Consider the following 20119-nt stretch of genomic DNA (forward strand, 5'->3'; position numbering starts at 1 on the left):
ATTATTTGGTGTACTTGGTACAAGCATAGAGTAAGGAACAGAGTGTGTTTTTTTACAACTCTTCAACGTGCGAGGGCGCTATACAGCACGTGCAGTCCCGATACCACGGCGTACAAGGAAATAAAGCGGAAATGTTGGTCTCTGTTTACATTGAGTGTGTGCAAAAGTTGTTCACACACACAGGAAGCGAAGGGGGAAAGATGGACTCTTAATTTGGTACATATCCCGTGAATTCTTTCGAGAGTAACGTCTTTATTTTACACCATGACGAAAAATGGCAAGAGCCACTCTGTGGGGAACGGAAAAGGTAAAGAAGATGCACGACAAAATCTGATTGACGAGATCTGCAAATTGAGAAGTAAGTCTGTGAAAAGTGGACTCACACATGCAAAAGTTGATGCAGCACTGGCCGCCCACCACAACGGGGTGTCAGCAGCAAGTGGTTGTTGCAATGGTAAAATCAGAGCGAATTTTCGATGGTTCTTTCTGACATGTATTCCAATTGCACTTGGACTTGTTGTGTTTGCCTGCCGTGAAGAGATTTTCATGTGGTTTGACGATCCGTGCATTATCGGCAGTAACTTTATATTTGCGGAGATCGGCCGGCCAAACGCTCCGTGCGACCTGTGCCGCAACCTCACCGAGGTACCGACGTACGAGACGATCACCCCGGCGGAGTTCGTCGCAAAACACGCTTACAACATCCGTCCCGCTCTCGTGACTGGAGCAACTGCGAACTGGACCGCAATGGGAACATTTAATTACGATTTCTTTAAGGAACTTTATGGAAGTCATCCAGAGGCTTTGGATGCTGTAGAGAAGGAATGTCAGTTCTTTCCATATAATACGGAATTTGGTTCTTTGAAAGATGCATTTGAGATGCCGGCAGATAGAGCGGCGTTGAAGGATGGGGAGAAGCACTGGTATTTCGGCTGGTAAGGTTACAAAGTTTTTAAAAGTTTTTTTTACAACTATTTTGCTATAGTAATAGTAGAATATAAAGACGCTTACAAAAAGAGGAAAGAAGAGCTATTTTACACCTGTCACTTTTATGTTTGTATTAATTACAGCAATATACGTTCAATTTCAACCACAAATTATTTAAAATTTACAGTAGTTTAATTTGATTGTGGTTCATTTCTTGAGATGAAAAAATAAGTAAAAATTGTGATAAAGAATATTTTGCTCTAGTGAGGACAGGTGGTAGATATTTTGTTAAAAATTTTCAGGGCCTATTATAATTGATTTTTTGTATTACATTAGTTTTGTGTTTGTATAAAACTTTGTAGAAATATAAAACTATAGTTACACAAATTCAATATTATAATAGACCCTAAAAAATATAATTAAAAAAATCTGTAAATGCAATGTTCCCTAAATATTATTTATAATTCTCTGTCTCCTGTACACATTCGAGCCAGATCTTCATTTAACAATCTTTTTTAATATAAGTAAAAACTGAGTAATAAACTGGCTCTTTTTAATTATTCATCTGAACATCATTAAGAATATGAGTTTTAACATCAAACGACAATGATAAAAAGCTTTTTGATTTGTTCTCTTAAATCTTGTTTATTTCGATGACACATTGATTTGTAATAAATTTGGCAATATTTTTAAAAATGGCTTTTATAAACAAGGCCACAGGAATCCATTAAAAATTTTGAGTTTTTAAATCTTACAAGAAACAATTTGTCAAATAAAGTTAAAGCAGAATTAAAAAATGAAAATACCATACCAAATTGTCACATTGAAATGTTGTTAAACAAAACAATGTTTGTTGCACTGAATATCTTTTGCTAGCTTCCATTATGCCTTAACAAATAATTCCTTTAACCTAATTTCCAATACAAAGAAGTACAATGTCGTCACCATAAATAAATTACAATCCTATTGTGCTCGACATAATTCATAACAATAATCGCTTCGCCGGTAATTGAAGCCTTTGTTGACGTTTGAAAAAATAGCTACATGAGATCGAATGTAATAAGGTTGAAATTAAATTATGCTCTTTTTACTACATCTGCAGGAGTAACTGTGACCCAGTTGTGGCGGTCAAATTACGGAAGCATTACCAGAGGCCTTATTTCTTGCCGGAGAGCTCTGAGTCCAGTGCGTTGGACTGGATATTCATGGGTGGACCGGGGGTTGGAGCAGGCATACATGTAAGAAATCACTTAGAGCGTCCTTTAATCCTAAATGCATTGTCATAGCCTGGGGAGAGGGGGAATGCATTGTCATAGCCTGGGGAGAGGGGGGGGGGAGGATCAGGGAGGGATAAGGGTGAAAATTGCAACTCTCATGACCCTAAATCCCCTTTTGTGTGGCATGGCAGAGTGGTTTAGAGCATCAAACTTTGTGAGGGATTCAAAAGCGTCCTTGTGAGAATGTATTTTGAAATGTAAGCGTAGCTGCAAATCTTGAAACGTAAGCCTAGCTTGACTCGGGATTGAAAGCGTAATTTTTGATTTTAGCGTAACAAACCTAAATGATGTATATGAATTGTATGGATATGGAGTAGCTGCGTAGCTTGGAACGTAACCATATCTTTTGGAACGTAAGCATATCTTGGAACGTAAGCATAGTTGGGTATCTTGGAACGTAAACGTAGCTGCGTATGGATCGTAAGCATAGCTGAGAAGCTGTGTAGCTTAGAACGTAATCTTATCTTTTGGAACGTAAGCATATCTTGGAACGTAAGCGTAGCTGCGTATCTTGGAACGTAAACGGCATGTGCAGTACGTGATATGCCCCGAGGCTTACGTTCCGATTGCTCCACGCTGTGAGGCCATATAACAAGCTTCCGTTACACGGACTCTGAATGCGAATCTTACGTTTGATTTTTTACCATTATTTACATTTTGTAGAGATAATTTGAATACATGATCTTTTTCGTCAATTACTCATTAATAATTTAAAAAAAAAAGATTTAAATTTGGTTTGGTAAGTTCCTTTTAGACGGCTGGAAGTAAAACTAGCCAAGAAGGTCATTAGCTTGTTTGTACCACTTTTTGGTTAGAACAATCACGCGACCTTCGTTTTTGTTTTAAAATGCTAAAAACGGCAAAATTTGATGATTTTTTTTAAGGACTATTCTTCTTCATTCCTGGAAACCCATTGAATACATTTCTTAGTCTATTTTGTAGCCCAAATAGCCCAATTCGGCCGGTGTGTCCCTTTAATATTATTAATATGATGCATTTTTGTATGAATGATGCTGAAGGCTTTCTTTTATAAGTAGCCCAAACCCCAAAGAAAACATTAATCTTGTGGTTCCTCCCCCTCCCCATCAAAAAACTGAAATCCCTCACAAAATTGGCAAAACAAAACAAAAATGAAGGAAAATGTGAGTCAGGGTGACAAGAACCCGGCCTATTTACTTTTCAAAATTATTATTTTTCATCCGTGGTAATATTTTTAACTAACCAGTTGATGTTCCGCATTTTACCGCCCTTCTCATTAACAATTAAGAGCTCTCATTAATGAAACACCTACAGGTAGAGTAAAAAAGCCACATGTGGTACGTAAGATATGTGACCTGCCGCCTCAATCCGAAATACCCCGCATACACTCTACGAACTGACGCGTCAGATGTCGCGCCAGCAAAAACATTGCTTCTTGAAAATGCTCATCAAAATTTGATGCTCTGGGTGTTCCACATACTGAGCAATCGATTTTTTTACTCCCATGGAGACAAAATTCTCTTAAAGGGACAGCACTGCATTGATTTTTTTTGCAGGGTAAGAGTTTCGCAGTTTGTCCAGTTTTGAAGAAAACACTTTTTTTAGGACTGCCAGGGAAAATGTCATGCAAATTAAGGTTGATATTTTTGAAAGGGTAAAACACTTAAAAGTGTGGTGTTGGGTTTCGTTGAAATTGAGCAGTCTTGTTTTTTCTCTATGAGGTAGGATTGTCAGTTTGTTTTTGTCAACGCAATGCTGATATATTGGCAAAAAAAGAACTATATAATAAAAGTCATTTGTGAAAGTTTCAATTGTATTGGTCCAGACCTGTATGATTCATTTTTGAAAGGGCAAGGGCACCAAGGCCTTTTCTCTTTGTTAAAGGGCACTCTAATGAGGAAACTATAAAATTCTACTCAGCCATTTCAAGGGCACCAACCTGGGGGCATGGAGGCAATAACCCTAGGCCTAGCCTACAGGGTCTACTTGTAAAAAAAAAAAACAGGACAAAACTGTCACGGTATTTTCCCAACCATGTTACGTGGGGGTGATTGCGGGTACAAACCGCATCTCTAGCAGCTTATTCGTAAGCAGACACCAAGGAAATTTGAATGTCCAAAAGTCGCCTTCGGGCATTCTTTAGGGATTCAAATTGGTTGACGCGCTTTCATCAACTTCTGATCAATGGGGGCACTTCAGATGAAATCGTTTTGTAGGGTGCTTTTACTACCACCTTTGTAACAAGTAGGGTTTCAGATAGAGTGTTTTTGCTTATCATTATGATACTACCTTTAATATGTATATTATACATATTAAACGCAATTTTCAGGAATATTGTTTTGATCATATTGTTGTATAGAATACGAACAAGATGTGACAGTATCATTCAATCTATCACAAAGTTATCTCCTGGTTTAAAAATCATCTAATTTTAAGGAATTAATTACATCATTAGTCAGGCATGGAGAAACAATCCAAGCACCTGTAGTAGTACGCTTTTAATTTAAGCAAAAAAATGTACTTCAATAAAAAACACTCTTCAATCAACAATACAAAAGGAATGAGAAAAAGGCATTCTAATTTTTATTTTACCCTTGCACACCGATGTGTGTTACAAGCACTGAATACTAGTTTGACCAACCAAACCACCACGCCCAGTAGCAAGAGGCAGTTAGAATCCTATATTTCACGATTTTATAGATGTTTAATTTGCATGGGGGATTATGATTATTTAAAAGGACCAATAGGAATGAAGAAACTGTCTTATAAGAACAGGTGCAAGCTTGCGTGTCACACCCATGTTTTTCAACACTTATTACTGGTCATAAACAAAGGTTTATACACACCCACATGACGCGCTCTCCACCAATAGGAATAGCGAAACTGTCTGAGGTATTTATGAATTTTGGTTTAAGCCTTACACCAATGTGTGAAGTAAAGAAAGATTGATGAAAAATAACAATATGTCCTGAATTTTTCCCTATGTTAAATATTTTTTAATTTACAGTTAGATAATGTAGAGAAACCATCTTGGCAGGCCCAGCTTTCCGGCAAAAAAACCTGGACACTTCTCCCCCTGCCTGAATGTGAAAATATCTGTCACGAACTCCAGGTTACTGTCAACACGGGAGACATAAGTAAGTACATTGCCCAATTTGGCGAGAGATCTATGTGTAAAAGGGGGAACCCGAGGGCAATATTTTATAAAATTGGACGAGAGGTTCAAGGATTTGTGGTTTGTGGCTCGTGATTTCATGTCTCTTAGTTTAATCATGGAGGAAGGAAACTTAATTGGAATCAAGAGGAGGAATTGAGGCGAGCTACAAAGGACAGGAAGTGCAGAAGTGGGGAACATCTGTACTTTGCGTTGTGGATACATTCAGGCCCAATTTTATGAATCTGCTTACTAAGCAGGGAGTTTTGGCTTGTGCACACGTGCGTACTCCATGTTACTAGGCATTCTTTGCCTATACAGTTAGCACAGAAATTCAGCGCTTGCATAGAAGCGGAGAGCAATGATCGTAAGCACAGAATTTGATGGTAAGCAGAGCCATGAAATTGGGCCCCGTTTAGAGGGTAGGAGTCTGCATTGAAATTGGAGCCTAATTTCATAAAGCTTCAACTGGCAGAGAACATTATCGAACACATTTCTGCTAGGTAAAATTAAGCAGGAAACCAGTCACTATTGCATGGTAATTTGACTGGTACCCTATTTCTATGAAAGTTGGCACGGTGGACATAAATATCATTAAGCCAATATGCAGAAAAAAATTGCTTAGCAGAAACAAATCTTGCTCAGCAAAAACCAGTTTATTAGCCTGTATCTAAATGTTTGTTGATTATAACTGGGTTCCTTGCTTATATTTGCAGAATAAATTGCTAAGCTTCATTTCTGCCCAGAGGTATGATCATAAATTGGGTTTTGTCAATTAAAAGGCAGTGGACACTATTGGTAATTGTCAAAGACTAGTCTTCACAGTTGGTGTATCTCAACATATGCAAAAAATAACAAACCAGTGAAAATTTGAGCTCAATCGGTCGTCCAATTTGCGAGATAATAATGAAAAAAAAACCACCCTTGTTACACAAAGTTGTGTGCTTTCAGATGCTTGATTTTCGAGACCTCAAATTCTAAACTTGAGGTCTCGAAATCAAATTCGTGGAAAATTACTTCTTTCTCGAAAACTATGTCACTTCAGAGAGAGCGGTTTCTCATAATGTTTTATATTATCAACCTCTCCCCATTACTAGTAATCAAGAAAGGTTTCATGGTGACAATTATTTTGAGTAATTACCAATAGTGTTCACAGCCTTTAAAGGCATAACTATCAAGAAAGATACAATGAAATTCAGTTTGAGAAAGTTTTTCCTAATACAGGTGTGTCTACTTGTTGAGCACCAAAACAAAGTAATTATAATGCTAAATAACTCCCCAAACAACAAAAAAACAAACTAACAAGCAAACGTTATTATACAAATCTCCTTAAGCGTAGTTGCATAATTAAGTCAAGCAAGTAGACTGACTGCTCTGCCTGTTTCTGAAATTCTTTGTCTTTTTGTGTTACTTAAGGGTTTCTCACTCCTTGATTAGGTAGCCTATTATTAGGCCATACAACAAAAATACATGTTTTTCGTCTTGTCTTGAAAGATTTCAGAAAGGGGGGTAGAAACATCAGTACAGAGTGTATTCTGTTAGCCACATCTCAAAATAGCTTATTGGGGTTTCCCTCCCAAATCTACAACTGAACTTCTTTCTTCTTGTTTCGTATTCATCCTTGACATTGTTTGCGCTTATTGAGCTGTTGGATGTACGTGTAATCAAATAAATCAATTTAAAATGACCATGAAGTAATGGTACAACACAAGAATTTGGAGCAACCTCATATTAGACCATGCATTAGGAGCATTTTATTTGGTTTGAGACAAAAGCAAAGGACCAATTATTTGCCACTTTAGCAGAAAAAGAACAAATTAGTATGGTTTTAATATTCATATTCTTAAAATTTAGAATCAAGCATACAGCCACTTAAAAAAAAACCTCCTAATGTGATTTAAAGACAATTCAATAGAAAGTGTTTTGGAAAAACTGGTCTAATTCTAATTAATATTTCTCAAAGACAGGTTTGGGGGGAGCCTCTCAGATTTGTTATTATTTTGTGATGAATAACTGCAATATAATCAGACTTTTAGACAGTCAATTTGTGGTGATTTAGTTCTGATTTTAGATTTAAACATTTTTGTCAAAATGCCCTTCAGCAGGGGAAAAACAGCATTGTTAAAAACCCTCTAAAGTGATTGGCCCTCATACACAACCTCAAGAAATTGCAACTTTCCTGGCTGAACTTTAAATTGTAATCGCCATTCTTGAAATCGGAGTAGTCGAATGAAGTTGACATTCATGCTTTTACATTTGTCTCGGTTGATTTATAGCCCTCTCACAAATAAAACAAACAATGAGTGCGCCTATGAAAGCATTTACACAGCAAAGAAAATACTTCCCCTTTTCAAAAACAAAACAAAACAAAACCCCAACCCGAAACGTAGAATTTAATTTGACTTTATTGCACACAGTAACTTGATACTTGTATAAATAAAGTCCTCTAGTGGCTAACCTTTTGAGAACAAAGGCAGGTGATATACCTTTTTCCCGAAAGGCGTCTGTCTGCGACACAGTGAGCTAGTCTTCAAATAAAGCGAACGTGACAACCCCTCGCTCTTCCCAATAACTCTCGCAACGTCAGGATCAAGCAGAGAAGACAATCTGAGACAAAGAGGGACAATTGCAACTAGGCACTTGGCTATTATCTACTGACAAGATGATGGGAGAAAAAAAATCCAATCTGGAGAAGCACCGAAATGGTCGGGGGTTTTCTGAAATCTCTTGACGACTTTAATTGAAGTGTAAAATGTTCCAAACTTGCCCCATGGTTGTTTTTTTCTAGTGATGTTGGCTCATGCACCTGCATTCATATTGCTCAAATATATTCGCAGTGTGTTTCCTTATATACTCTGGGCATAATACATTATTCATCGAGAAGAAAGGCTTTTCCTTCTGACGATCTGTCCAGTATTTAGTTCAATTTGTCAAAGGAAAAATATATTGATTGAGGTTCTTTTTTTAGCTGCGCCAACTTGAAGGCCATGTTTAGGTCAGGCAATAAGAGGATCAGAAATCACGCCACTTTGCAGGTTTTTTTATTTTACTTGGGGAAGCAAGAATTGTGATGAAAGGTACTATTTATTGGATTATTATTATGACATTTTTTTTTTTTTTTGGGGGGGGGATTCTGAGTAAATCCTCTAGTATTTAAAAGAAACAGTTGTAAGTAATGAAATGTTTAAAGGTATTTTAGGGTCATATTATGGTGTAAAAATTTAAAACTGCTGAGCTTGTGACCATAGAAACGTACTTGGAGAGAAGCAATTCACCTAATGATAGTATTTCACTATTTTTTCACTTCAAAGGAAGAGGGTTTTCTAAGCAAGTACATACTGTATTCAACGTTTCGACTGCTTGCTCTATAGTCATCATCAGGAGACTGTTATAACAACTGTGAATTTAAGGCAAATCGTGCGATTGTCAAGTTTTTTTAAAGCCAGTTTAAATTATGCAATTGACCCAATTCGCATGGCGTCATCATCGATGATAAATTGTGGTTGCGCCGTTTGGGGAGTACAATCTCCATGGGTTAATTTGTATTGCAAACTGTAATATAGCAATGTGTGCACGGATAGACACACATCATATATTTACTCGCAATTTGACTCTCAAAATGACAGACAATGGGCAGACAGTAGGCATGGTGTGACGTATTAACTGCAATGGGTCAATATGCAATGCCTAATTACCTTGAATCAAAACAATTATAAGTTATCATTATTGACTGCCTTTAACAAAAATCACGATCTGGATCTTTAATGATTTACATCATGGGCCAAATTTCTTAGAGCTGTTTTAAAGCCATTATACACTTTCGGCACAGAAAAAAAGTTCACAGATTTACAAACAACTTACAGGGTTTACAGAAGGTAATGGTGAAAGACTTCTCTTGAAATATTATTCCATGAAATGCTTTACTTTTCGAGAAAACATTAAAACAATTATCAATTCTCGTTGTTGAGAAATACGGATTTATTTTAAACACATGTCATGACATGTGAAACGTGCGGAAACAAGGGTTTTGTTATTTTTTTATATCAGTTGTGATACACAAAGTGTGGGTCTTTGGACAATACTGTTTACCGAAAGTGTCAAATGGCTTTAAAACGGTAAATATTGCATATAACACATAAACAGTGCAAATAACACATAAACAACATATAACAGAAGCAGTAAGAGGATTAAATGAACACAGAGAGAGAGAGAGAGGCAGAATGCACTGCCAAAAAGCATGGACTCTTGGAAGATTTTGTCTCACAATTTCTGGCTCAAAGGCCCCCCCCCCCATGAAAAACCCCAAACCAACCCTCTGTTTTGCTTTAAGGGGGTGTTTTCACCAAAGTTGTTTTCTAATATATTTCCCCCTTCAGCCTAACTAACTCAAATGACTTTTTGTGGACACAAATTAACATTGTATGATTTACTCCTTTGCCTGTCTTTCTTACAGTTGTGCTGGATACCAACCAGTGGTATCATACAACACGCATTCATCCAGGCAAGATCAGCATCACGATTGGTTCAGAGTTTGACTGAGTGGATAGATCAGCACCCAATTTCATAAAGCTGTTAAGCAGAAAATTCCTTTGCTAAGCAAGACACTAGTGGGACACCAGATACATGTAGTAGTGACAAGTACAGTATTTTGGCAGGTTTTTGCTAAGCAAGCATTTTCTGTGCTTAGCAAGTTTTTGTGATTACATGCTTAATCTGCTTTGCAAGTGCCTTTGCTGAGCAAGAAATGAGTTAGGTACCAATCACAGGAAAGGTAAATCTACCATATTTTGGCTGGTAACCTATTTTTGCTTAGGCAAAAGTTTTCTGAGTTTGGCACAATTTTGTGCTTACTTGCTTTATGAAATCGGTCATCGGTGTTATGCCTTTAATCCACTATGTACTGCCGGGTACCGACCAACTTGAGCTTGAGTGTGTATACAGCTGCTGCTTTCTGGTAACTTTTTTTTTTTTTTTTTACCCATTCAACTTGAAAACATCACATGGTTCGATGTGGGGAAGAATTCAAGTGGACCACACCCACATTCGATGTGACCTGATATTTGAGTCAGACTGACCTGGAATCTGGCTCAGAGTATTTTGGACTCAGATTTACAAACTTTTTTTGACCCTAAAACATATCCATGGTGCTATATTTAGAGGTTGACAGCCTCTCTACATCACCGCAAATAGAACTCTAGAGGATTGGTCATAGCAAGTGTCTTTGACTTTCTCAACTGCAAAGGAGATTATTATTCTAAGTACTATACATTGATGGACATACTTAAAAGTGACATATTTTCTCATTTCATGATTTTTAATAATAACTGGCATTTTCCCTCTTGTAAAGAGACAATGAAAGTTCATTCATGTCCTTTCTTGAAAATTGAATAGAGTTATTCAAATATATTTGTTTAATGTTAAAAAAAAATCAGTGGATTGCTGTTTCATTTTTAAATTTTGGTTTTGGATCCATCTTTTGATTTCAGTTTCAGTATTCTTTGTTTGTACAGTGTATTTATCTGGAAAGTACTTTGAAGAAGTGTTCTAAGTAGAATGAAAAGATCAATGAAATAACCTTTTTGAAATTCCTTACTCAACAGTCTAAGAAATGTTACATGCAGAAATGTTTCTCAGATTGAAATGTTTATGAATCCCTCTCTCTAAAATCACATTCCTTAGAAGGGAAGCGTTTCTCAAAATGTTATACGTCATCAACAGCTGCAGTGCTTCTCGTGAAAGTTTTTATGGTCATTATTTTTTTCCGTAATTACCAAAGGTATACTCTCCCTTTAAACTCATATTTAATCCAAATATAACCAGGATGAATTTGTTTTTTGGGCATTTTTCTTGGGGGTTTTCATCCCACACCTGAAATTGAACACTTCTTCTTGTTTCTTTCTCATCCTGTTATTTGTGCTTTTTGTGCTTTTTGATGTGTTATCAAATAAATACAGACAACTCAATTTAGGAATGTTACTCTATTTTTACACAACTCACTTTTAGTCCAAGCAAGTCTCCTGTGCAATATACTTCACCTAACCCTCTCAAGAAAAAAAAAGAAAGAAAAAAAAAATGATTTAAAATTCCCAACTATTGATGATGCACCTTGGGACAAACACAAATGCACGGGTCGGTTGACATCCGTTTTTAGAGATATAAAAGCATTTGAATCTCATGAATAACTTATAAACCCTGACGCTAAGGGCAAGTCATGCAAAAGTCAAAATGAGTGAGACTTGTCGCTAATCTCACTTTCCTTCAATCCCTGACGGACGGTTCATAGGAAGGTATTGACACTTGGGACCGGGGGAACCAGGGACCCAGCTGCCACTACCTCTAGTATAATTACAACCCCCGCTCAAGTTTTTCGCAGTTTCGCGTTGCGGAACTGTCAGATCAAAGATTTTGAGATTGTGTTAGAAAAACATGTTTGATGCTTGCTCGAGCTGGGATAGAGTTAAGTGGAGGTGTTTGGGTTGATTGACTTATAGTATTGAATGGCTGTTTCTTCTTTAATTTAATATATTTGATTTTTCTTGTTTTTATTTTTCTAAACGACAAGTGTGCACACTGTTTACTCTTCTATGATGTTTTCACAAAATTGTTTGACCAATGTGGTGATGAAATTCTAGTCATGGTAAATTCCTGAAAATTAGAGGAATTACAAATCCTCTGCTTTCCCAAACCAATATTTTCCTTTCTGTCATGCGGATTTAAAATATCCTACAATTATCAGAACCAATATTTTCCTCTTTCATGATAATTCCAATCAGATTGCTCAAATATTTAACCCAATCACAAGATATTACCTACAAATAATTGGCTTTCATCACCAGGTCTTTCCCACAAGCTGTTGTTTTTATAATATTTCTATTCAGACCCCATTAATTGTTGTTTGCTTAGGTGTTATAAATGACTTCAGGAGTGAAGTTAATATTACATTGTTTGGGTGCTTGGGTTGTGTTTGGTAAATATTGGCTGTAATATTATATACACACCTTGAAAATTGCATTAAAAGCCATTGAGCTTTGCCTTTGTACAAGAGGGCATGCAGATGAGGAAAAGGTTGTCAAAGTTCCTCTAGGGAATCTTCAGAAGACCATTAAGAACAGGAGTAAAGTTATTACATTGTTTGGGTGCTAGGGTTGTGTTTGGTAATTAAACACACCTTGAAATTGCATTAAAGCCATTTATCTTTACCTTGCAGCTGAATTGGGGAAAAGGTAGTCAAATTTCCTCTACACGGAATTTTCAGGAGTCCATAGAACATGAGTAAAGTTACTACATTGTTTGGATGCAAGGGTTGTGTTTGGTCATTATTGGCTTTAACACACCTTGAAAATTGCATCAAAAGCCATTGATCTTTACCTTTGTACAAGGGCAAGGCAGCTGAATTGGGGGAAAAAGGTAGTTAAATTTCATCTACGGAATCTTCAGGAGACCGTTCAGTACAGGATTGAAGTTATTATACATTGTTTGGATTCTAGGGTTGTGTTTGGTAAATATTGTCCATAATATGTACACACCTTGAAAATTGCATCAAAAGCCATTGACCTTTACGTTTGAAGGTGCGGGGGAATTGAGGAAAAGGCAGTTTAATTTCCTCTCTGTCCATTATCCGTGCACTTAAATCTAAACCACTTTTGACACGCTTCCAGATAGACAAGTGTGACTTAATTTGCCATTGCCATTACAGGTAGGGCCATAGAATGAGGCCATTTTCATAGTGCTGTTTAACAGTAAACAAACTTTTGTGATAACTGTAGCAGAAAATTTGCTTAAGCAGAAGCGTATTTCAAAGGTTATCATGAAAATTTGGCAGCTATCTTGCGCATTCACTGTGGATTTACATTGTTATGTCATTGATGTTGTGCGCTTACGGGTAGCAGTGCTATGAAATGGAAATTGTACAGTAAGCACAAAATCGGTCGTTAACCAGCGCTATGAAATTGGGCCCCGGTCAAGTACTGAAACAAAGGACCATAAAAACTGAGAAGCACTGCAGCTGTTGATAGTATAAACTATTTTGAGAAAGAATTTCCCTCGGAAGGTAATTATGGTTTGGATAGTTTTTCATCTCAAATCGTTAAATCATTTATTAATAATTTCTCATATTTCTGAGGGTTGGTGTCCATTTTCATGCTGCTCGTGTTCAGGAGAATGAGAGTAGAGTATCTGTTCGAAACACACTGGCTCTTTTCAGAGCCATCACTCCTCCCAATTAATGAGAGTCTACACATTGGACCAATTTCAAAAAGCAGAAAATACTGCTTGACAAATATAGCTGGACACCATCCACAACAATGCAAACTCAATGTAATTTTGGGCTGATAATCTGGTTCTGCTAAGCAAAACTATTTTGTGTTTAGTGAGTTTTTGTGCTTACAGGCTTTATGAAATTTGGCCATGGTTGTACCCACTTGGTTATTTCTTATTTTCCACAATTTAAAGATTCAGAAATCATACAGGTAAAAGCAGTCTGGTATTAAAAGGGCTATTATGACTTAATTTAAATAATCATATAGTAACGCGTACAATATACTGTAAATATAAAAGTTTATCACTTATAAAGGAAATGTATTGAACAAATGTTTTTATTTTGTGTATGTATTGAAAAAAATGTTTTATTTTGTGTGTGTGCAACATACATGTTTATATTGTTCAATGTATATAAGAGCAGTACTCAAGTTAGTACTCAGTTGTCAGTTGTTAACAACAATAAATGCTTGAAATTTTCATTGAAAACAAAGATGTAGCCATTGATCCTTTCATCAGTGTGCTGTTTTTCTATCCTGCAACAATTATAAACAAATCTAATTTTCCATAGAATTATTTGGTATACATTTGTTGTTGTTGTGGTGTATATGTAAATAAAAGGTGGAGAAGAGATGCATCAAAACAAAATATAAATTATATGGAAAGGTTTGTGGCAACACCATGTAATGACTATCTCTAATGAGTTGGGGTGGTTTCAACTTGGTTTCAATTCGACAAAATATGAATGGCATTGGCCAATCCATTGTGACTTATTTACAATCAAAACAGTTACAAATCTTTCATTTCATCTTATCTTGCTAAGAATCCTTTCAAGGTTTCAGCCTCCCACAATCTTGTTATTTTGAAAGCATCTATTTTCCTGGCACAGGGTTTCCTGTGCTGTATGCTTCTTCTTATCTAATATTTAGACCCTCACTTTGTTAGCAAAATTGGTTTTAAAATGTGGGAGTCCTGGCTGAGTGGTCTATAAGCACATCGGACTCGAGTTCTGCATCCATTGCTCTGCCTCGCTGTTGTTTTCAACAAAAGGCTAAGATTCATTTCCCTTTTTTTGTTAAAGACACTGGACACTATTGGTAATTGTCAAAGACAAAGTCTTCTCACTTGGTGTATCTCAACATATGCATAAGATAACAAAACTGTGAAAAATTGAGATCAATTGGTCATCTGAGTTGCGAGATAATAATGAAAGAAAAAAACACCCTAAATTTGAGGTTTCAAAATCAAATTTGTGGAAAATTACTTCTTTCTCGAAAACTGCGTCACTTCAGAGGGAGCCGTTTCTCACAATGTTTTATACTATCAACGTCTCCCCATTACTCATTACAAAGTAAGGTTTTATGCTAATAATTATTTTGAGTAACTACCAATAGTGTCCACTGCCTTTATACAAAAGCTGTTTTACTCTTCAATGAAATGTAACTACACATAAAACCACGAGATATATATTTGGTCCTTGGGTTAAACGCAAGAAATATTTAGCCGAGTACAAGGGCTGACCTACATGTAGGGCTTACACATGGTGTAGTGTTTATATGAGACCTTATTAATAACATTTTTTTCCTGATTTTTCCAAGGGCAAACAACCGAAACAGACAAAAGAAGGAAGAATATCCTGCCAGTAAAAGGACATTTTGTCTTCTGTTTTTCTTGTTTTTTTGTTCTTTGAAATGCTGTAACAAAAGTAGGCTTTCATTTGTTTGTCCCATAAATCCAACCTTGCATGTCTAATGCGTTTTACTAATGACACAAAAATCCATTAATAACTTCACATGGCTTTTGTGCTCAACTTGCATTTCAGACCATTCTTCTCACTTTGGTCGATCTCATGGTCACTTTGTCAAATAGTGGTCAGAACAATCATTATGAATCCCACGTGGGATTTCGTGACAACCTTCAGCCCAACACTACAGATTAAAAACAATGGCCGAAAATGCATTTATATCCCGAGAGGGCAGCGAATTTGCTACATATGGATATTTAGCAGATGGAATCATACTGATGGGGTTTGAGGCATTGCATGGTGAGGTGATGGGGAATAAAGGATAGCTCGGGCTGTGGGAGGAATTTTACTTGTACAGTTTTTAAGTGTCGTGATTTGAGAAATCTGGTAAAAAAAAACACCTTTCTTTATTGCACATACAGACATTTAGTCTTAGCACTGAATGAGTAAACACAAGGGGAAAACAAAAACACTTATTAGCAAGTTTTTTTATATGTATATAAACTTTATCAAGCCTTTGTGGTTTGAGTGTGCTGGTCAAAACAGGGATGTCTAAGTTGCTTTTTTTAATTTTGAGTCAGAGCACTGATTATAAAAAAAAACACCTAGTATTTAACAGGGAAGCAACTTTGCAAGATGTGGATGAATTATTTAAGGAGGAATATTACTCCTGTTGGAATTGGTGCCCCCCCCCCCCAACACCTAGTGGAAAGCAATGCTGGCAATTAAACTTATCGCTAGAAAAGGAATAACTGCCCCAATGTTTTCTGTTAGTGGCTGCTAAATGCACCAAGCAGCACCCTTGCGCTGCATAAATCAGTCTTACATTTAAAGAATCTGTAAAAAAAAACTGTCTATAATTGTTTCTCTAAATCTAATTCTGAGGTCTGAAATCAAAGTAAGGGAAAATTACTTCTTTCTCGAAAAAAAAATACGTTACTTCAGAGGGAGCCGTTTCTCACAATGTATATACTATTAACAGCTCCCCATTACTCGTTACTAAATACGGTTTTATGCTAGTAATTATATTGAGTAATTACCAATAGTGTCCACTGCCTTTAACAGTTGTACATTTTGTCAAGTGGTGTGTAAAAGGCTAAGCATGACTAAGCATATAATGATCTGTGGCTGTATGGTACAATCTTATCTTTGATCTGAGAAGGCATTACGGCAAAAGACCACGCTGATTCCTCTCTCTCTCTGCGTTGAATGCACTCACAAAGTTCAATTTGTTGGATAAACACAAACGCTGTGTAAGGAATAAATCGTACAGTCAAATAAAAGACACTCTACGGCATCGGTTATATGTGGGGTTGTTTAAAAGAAAATTTACACTACCAGGCCTAAGTAGCCCCTATTCTTGGTCTCTGTTACCCATGGTCTTGGCCTTGATGCCCCTGGTCTTGGCCCCTGTTACCCCTGGTCTTGGCCCCTGTTACCCCTGGTCTTGGCCTCTGTTACCCCTGGTCTTTGCCTTGGTGCCCCCGGTATTGGTCTCTGTTACCCCTGGTCTTGGCCTTGGTGCCCCTGGTCTTGGCCTTGGTGCCCCTGGTATTGGTCTCTGTTACCCCTGGTCTTGGCCTTGGTGCCCCCGGTATTGGTCTCTGTTACCCCTGGTCTTGGCCTTGGTGCCCCTGGTCTTGGCCTCTGTTACCCCTGGTCTTGGCCTTGGTGCCCCTGGTCTTGGCCCCTGTTACCCCTGGTCTTGGCCTTGGTGCCCCTGGTCTTTGTCTCGGTTACCCCTAGTCTTGGCCTTGGTGCCCCTGGTCTTGGCCTCTGTTACCCCTGGTCTTGGCCTCTGTTACCCCTGGTCTTGGCCTCTGTTACCCCTGGTCTTGGCCTTGGTGCGCCCCTGGTCTTGGCCTCTGTTACCCTGGTCTTGGCCTTGGTGCCCCTGGTCTTGGCCTCTGTTACCCCTGGTCTTGGCCTTGGTGCCCCTGGTCATGGCCTCTGTTACCCCTGGTCTTGGCCCCTGTTACCCCTGGTCTTGGCCCCTGTTACCCCTGGTCTTGGCCTTGGTGCCCCTGGTCTTGTCCTTGGTGCCCCTGGTCTTGGCCTCTGTTACCCCTGGTCTTGGCCTTTGTGCCCCATGTCATGGCCTCTGTTACCCCTGGTCTTGGCCCCTGTTACCCCTGGTCTTGGCCTTGGTGCCCCTGGTATTTGTCTCTGTTACCCCTGGTCTTGGCCTCTGTTACACCCGGTCTTGGCCTTGGTGCCCCTGGTATTGGTCTCTGTTACCCCTGGTCTTGGCCTTGGTGCCCCTGGTCTTGGTCTCTGTTGCCCCTGGTCTTAGCCCCTTCAAAAACTTCCCATAGACTTAGATTGTTCAATGGAAGTGACACCTTTTGTGAAGTGAAAATGGCTTGCCCTCTCAAAGATGAAACTCTAGGCCTGCATCCATTTTTAACAAGAATTTCTTGATAACAGTTCAATTAACAAATTGGTATATCTGTGTAAAATTCATCAAATTCTAGGACCACGCTTTAGAAGGAAATAAAGAAAAATAGGTTGAGTCTACAGATGTTATTTCCTCAACGTTGCCAAGTATTTCAGAAAGAAAGGTTTATCTTGAAGAGTGGTTCTGCTGAAGTTGATCTTAAACAGATCAACAGTGATCTTTCTGTTTTATTTTATTTTATTTCAATAATTAAATGTGCAAAATGGTTCAGTATCTAGTGTTGGTTACACCCCTGTCAGAACTGCTAACATTTGCATCTTGCCATCATGATGATTTTTTACAGTATTCAGAGAGATATTTAAAGTTACGTTCAACATAACAGGGGAAAAGTTTCCATAATCAGGGATATTGTCAAATTTGTCCATCAGAAAATAGAAAGATTTATTTATTTTCAGGAAAATTTCTGCAGAATCAGGGAGTTATGGTAGATCTGCTGTGCGGAGTCAAACACCCCTAGGTTGCTACACCCCAAGGTACCAACGCCCCTAGGTTCCGTCAACTTAAACCCATTAAGGCTCTGACACCTTTAGGTTATGACACCCCAAGGTACCGACACCCTTAGGTACTGACCCCCTAGCTTCCGACACCCCAACATGTTCCTAGAATTACAACCAACCATTGAGGAAGAAATCCATGCTCTAACCATAGCATCATGAGGGGTTTTGGAAACATACGATTCTCAGAACATAGGAGTTTTGGAACATAGGGTGTTGAAACTGAGAGCAGACACCCTATTCTTAGGGACAACACCTTTCTCATTATCTGAGATTTATTTTAATTTTCAGTGAAAAATTCGGGGACAAAGATTACAATAGAATTAAAATCAACACAGGGAGCAACAAGCTTTAAGTTTCCCTTTCAACATAAAAGAGAACCTGAGCCGTTTGAAATTTGTATCCTTCGTGGTTTTATAATTGCTGGTTTGATAGTACACCACTATATGAGTTAGAATAAAAGCCAAGGTTTAATAATATTAATAATGATAAGCAGTTCTTATAGAGTGCTTTATCACCCCCAAGGGAGTCTCAAAGATCGCTTTAGTAACACTTGATATATCGAGTGTCAAATTACAGCGGAACTAGATAAAAATTAGACTTGAACAAATCCATCAAATTTCACCAATCTTCTGGGTCCCTCGTTAATGTTCATCAATCATTAGAAAGGGAATGATGTTTAATTCGCTAAAGCTAAATTACTTGACACTTGACAAGGTTTTTTGATACAACCCACGCATCCTTCAATGTAGGCAATCCTTTATGAAACATGTTATCTCTTCTCACATACTTTTTATGTTTGCGAAAGCTTCCAAGTGGGAAGCCTGCTTAATCTTTGGTTTTGAAAGCCCTACTTTGCAATATGGTTTTATCTTTATTTTCTTTTGAATTTGATCTTGTTTACAATTTTTTTTTTATAATAAACGTATTTTCCCGAGAAATCACATCCCTGTTCAATGTAAGCAACCCTTTATGAAAATTGTTATATCCTCTCACATTATTATGGGAATCAATGTGTGCTGACGAGGTTTTCAACTATTGGTTTAATCCCAACGAGGCCTGGTTCTTGATAATTTTACCGAGGCGTGTCACGCCCATGTTTCAACACTGTTTACTGGTCATAAACAAAGGTTTATACACACCCATGTGACGCGCTCTCCACCAATGGAAATAGTGAAACTGTCTAAACGTATTTATGAATATTTGTTTTTGCTCGCTGGGTGGAGGTAAGAAATGAAGGGGGAGGGGCCGTCAACCCCCCATGTTCTGAAAAACAAGTCCACTAAAAAGACATTTCGCTATCATAAACCGATGATTTGTCCCCTGTAAAGATAGGGTCATTTGTTATTTAGAGGCAAAACTATAGAGAAAGAAACAATCAAATTCACATGTGGGAGTTTCAGCTGAAACTTTGAGTAATTCAAAATAGTGTCCAGTGCCTTTAAGACATGCCTCCATCCTCCAGGGTAAGACTGCTTTTAAACCCCTCAACTCAAACTGTTCTGTGCATCAAATCAAAAAGGGGCTTTAGATCCTGTTTGGCCAACACCAGAAATATTTACTCAACTACACGTACAAATACGACATGCATGGGCATTTGCAGCCAGTCGAGTAGAGTGCACAAATATCACCTGCACATTCTAGAACATACATTGGGTATTTGCTTACAGGGCCCAAGTTAAAACAGGCTACCCCTGGTTAACTTTGAGGCGAGTGATTTATGCGAGTCGGGGATGTAACTGTTCTTTTCTGTTCTGAAAAAAGGGTTAAGGAACAAACATAGTTGATTTCAGACCGTCTGGTGATCCTTAAAAGATGATTTTTTTTATT

General features: G+C 37.8%; 1 protein-coding gene across 1 annotated transcript; it reads left to right on the plus strand.

The window, feature by feature from the left end:
* Positions 1–132: 132 nt before the first annotated feature.
* On the plus strand, positions 133–12056 carry LOC117292562. Its single transcript, XM_033774666.1, has 4 exons — positions 133–935; positions 2030–2165; positions 5191–5320; positions 9791–12056. Exons 1-4 carry the CDS (start codon positions 265–267, stop codon positions 9874–9876), a joined length of 1023 nt encoding a protein of 340 aa, XP_033630557.1. The 5' UTR covers positions 133–264; the 3' UTR covers positions 9877–12056.
* Positions 12057–20119: the final 8063 nt, after the last annotated feature.

The sequence above is a fragment of the Asterias rubens genome, chromosome 7 (assembly GCF_902459465.1).
Source record: "Asterias rubens chromosome 7, eAstRub1.3, whole genome shotgun sequence".
NCBI classification, from domain to species: domain Eukaryota; kingdom Metazoa; phylum Echinodermata; class Asteroidea; order Forcipulatida; family Asteriidae; genus Asterias; species Asterias rubens.

Bases quoted from the DNA above. Each gene is read 5' to 3' on its own strand.
- LOC117292562 (XM_033774666.1), top strand. From the start codon at position 265: ATGACGAAAAATGGCAAGAGCCACTCTGTGGGGAACGGAAAAGGTAAA. The intron at 936-2,029 runs GTAAGGTTACAA...CTACATCTGCAG, and splicing joins AAGCACTGGTATTTCGGCTG to GAGTAACTGTGACCCAGTTG. The intron at 2,166-5,190 runs GTAAGAAATCAC...TTTAATTTACAG, and splicing joins GGGTTGGAGCAGGCATACAT to TTAGATAATGTAGAGAAACC.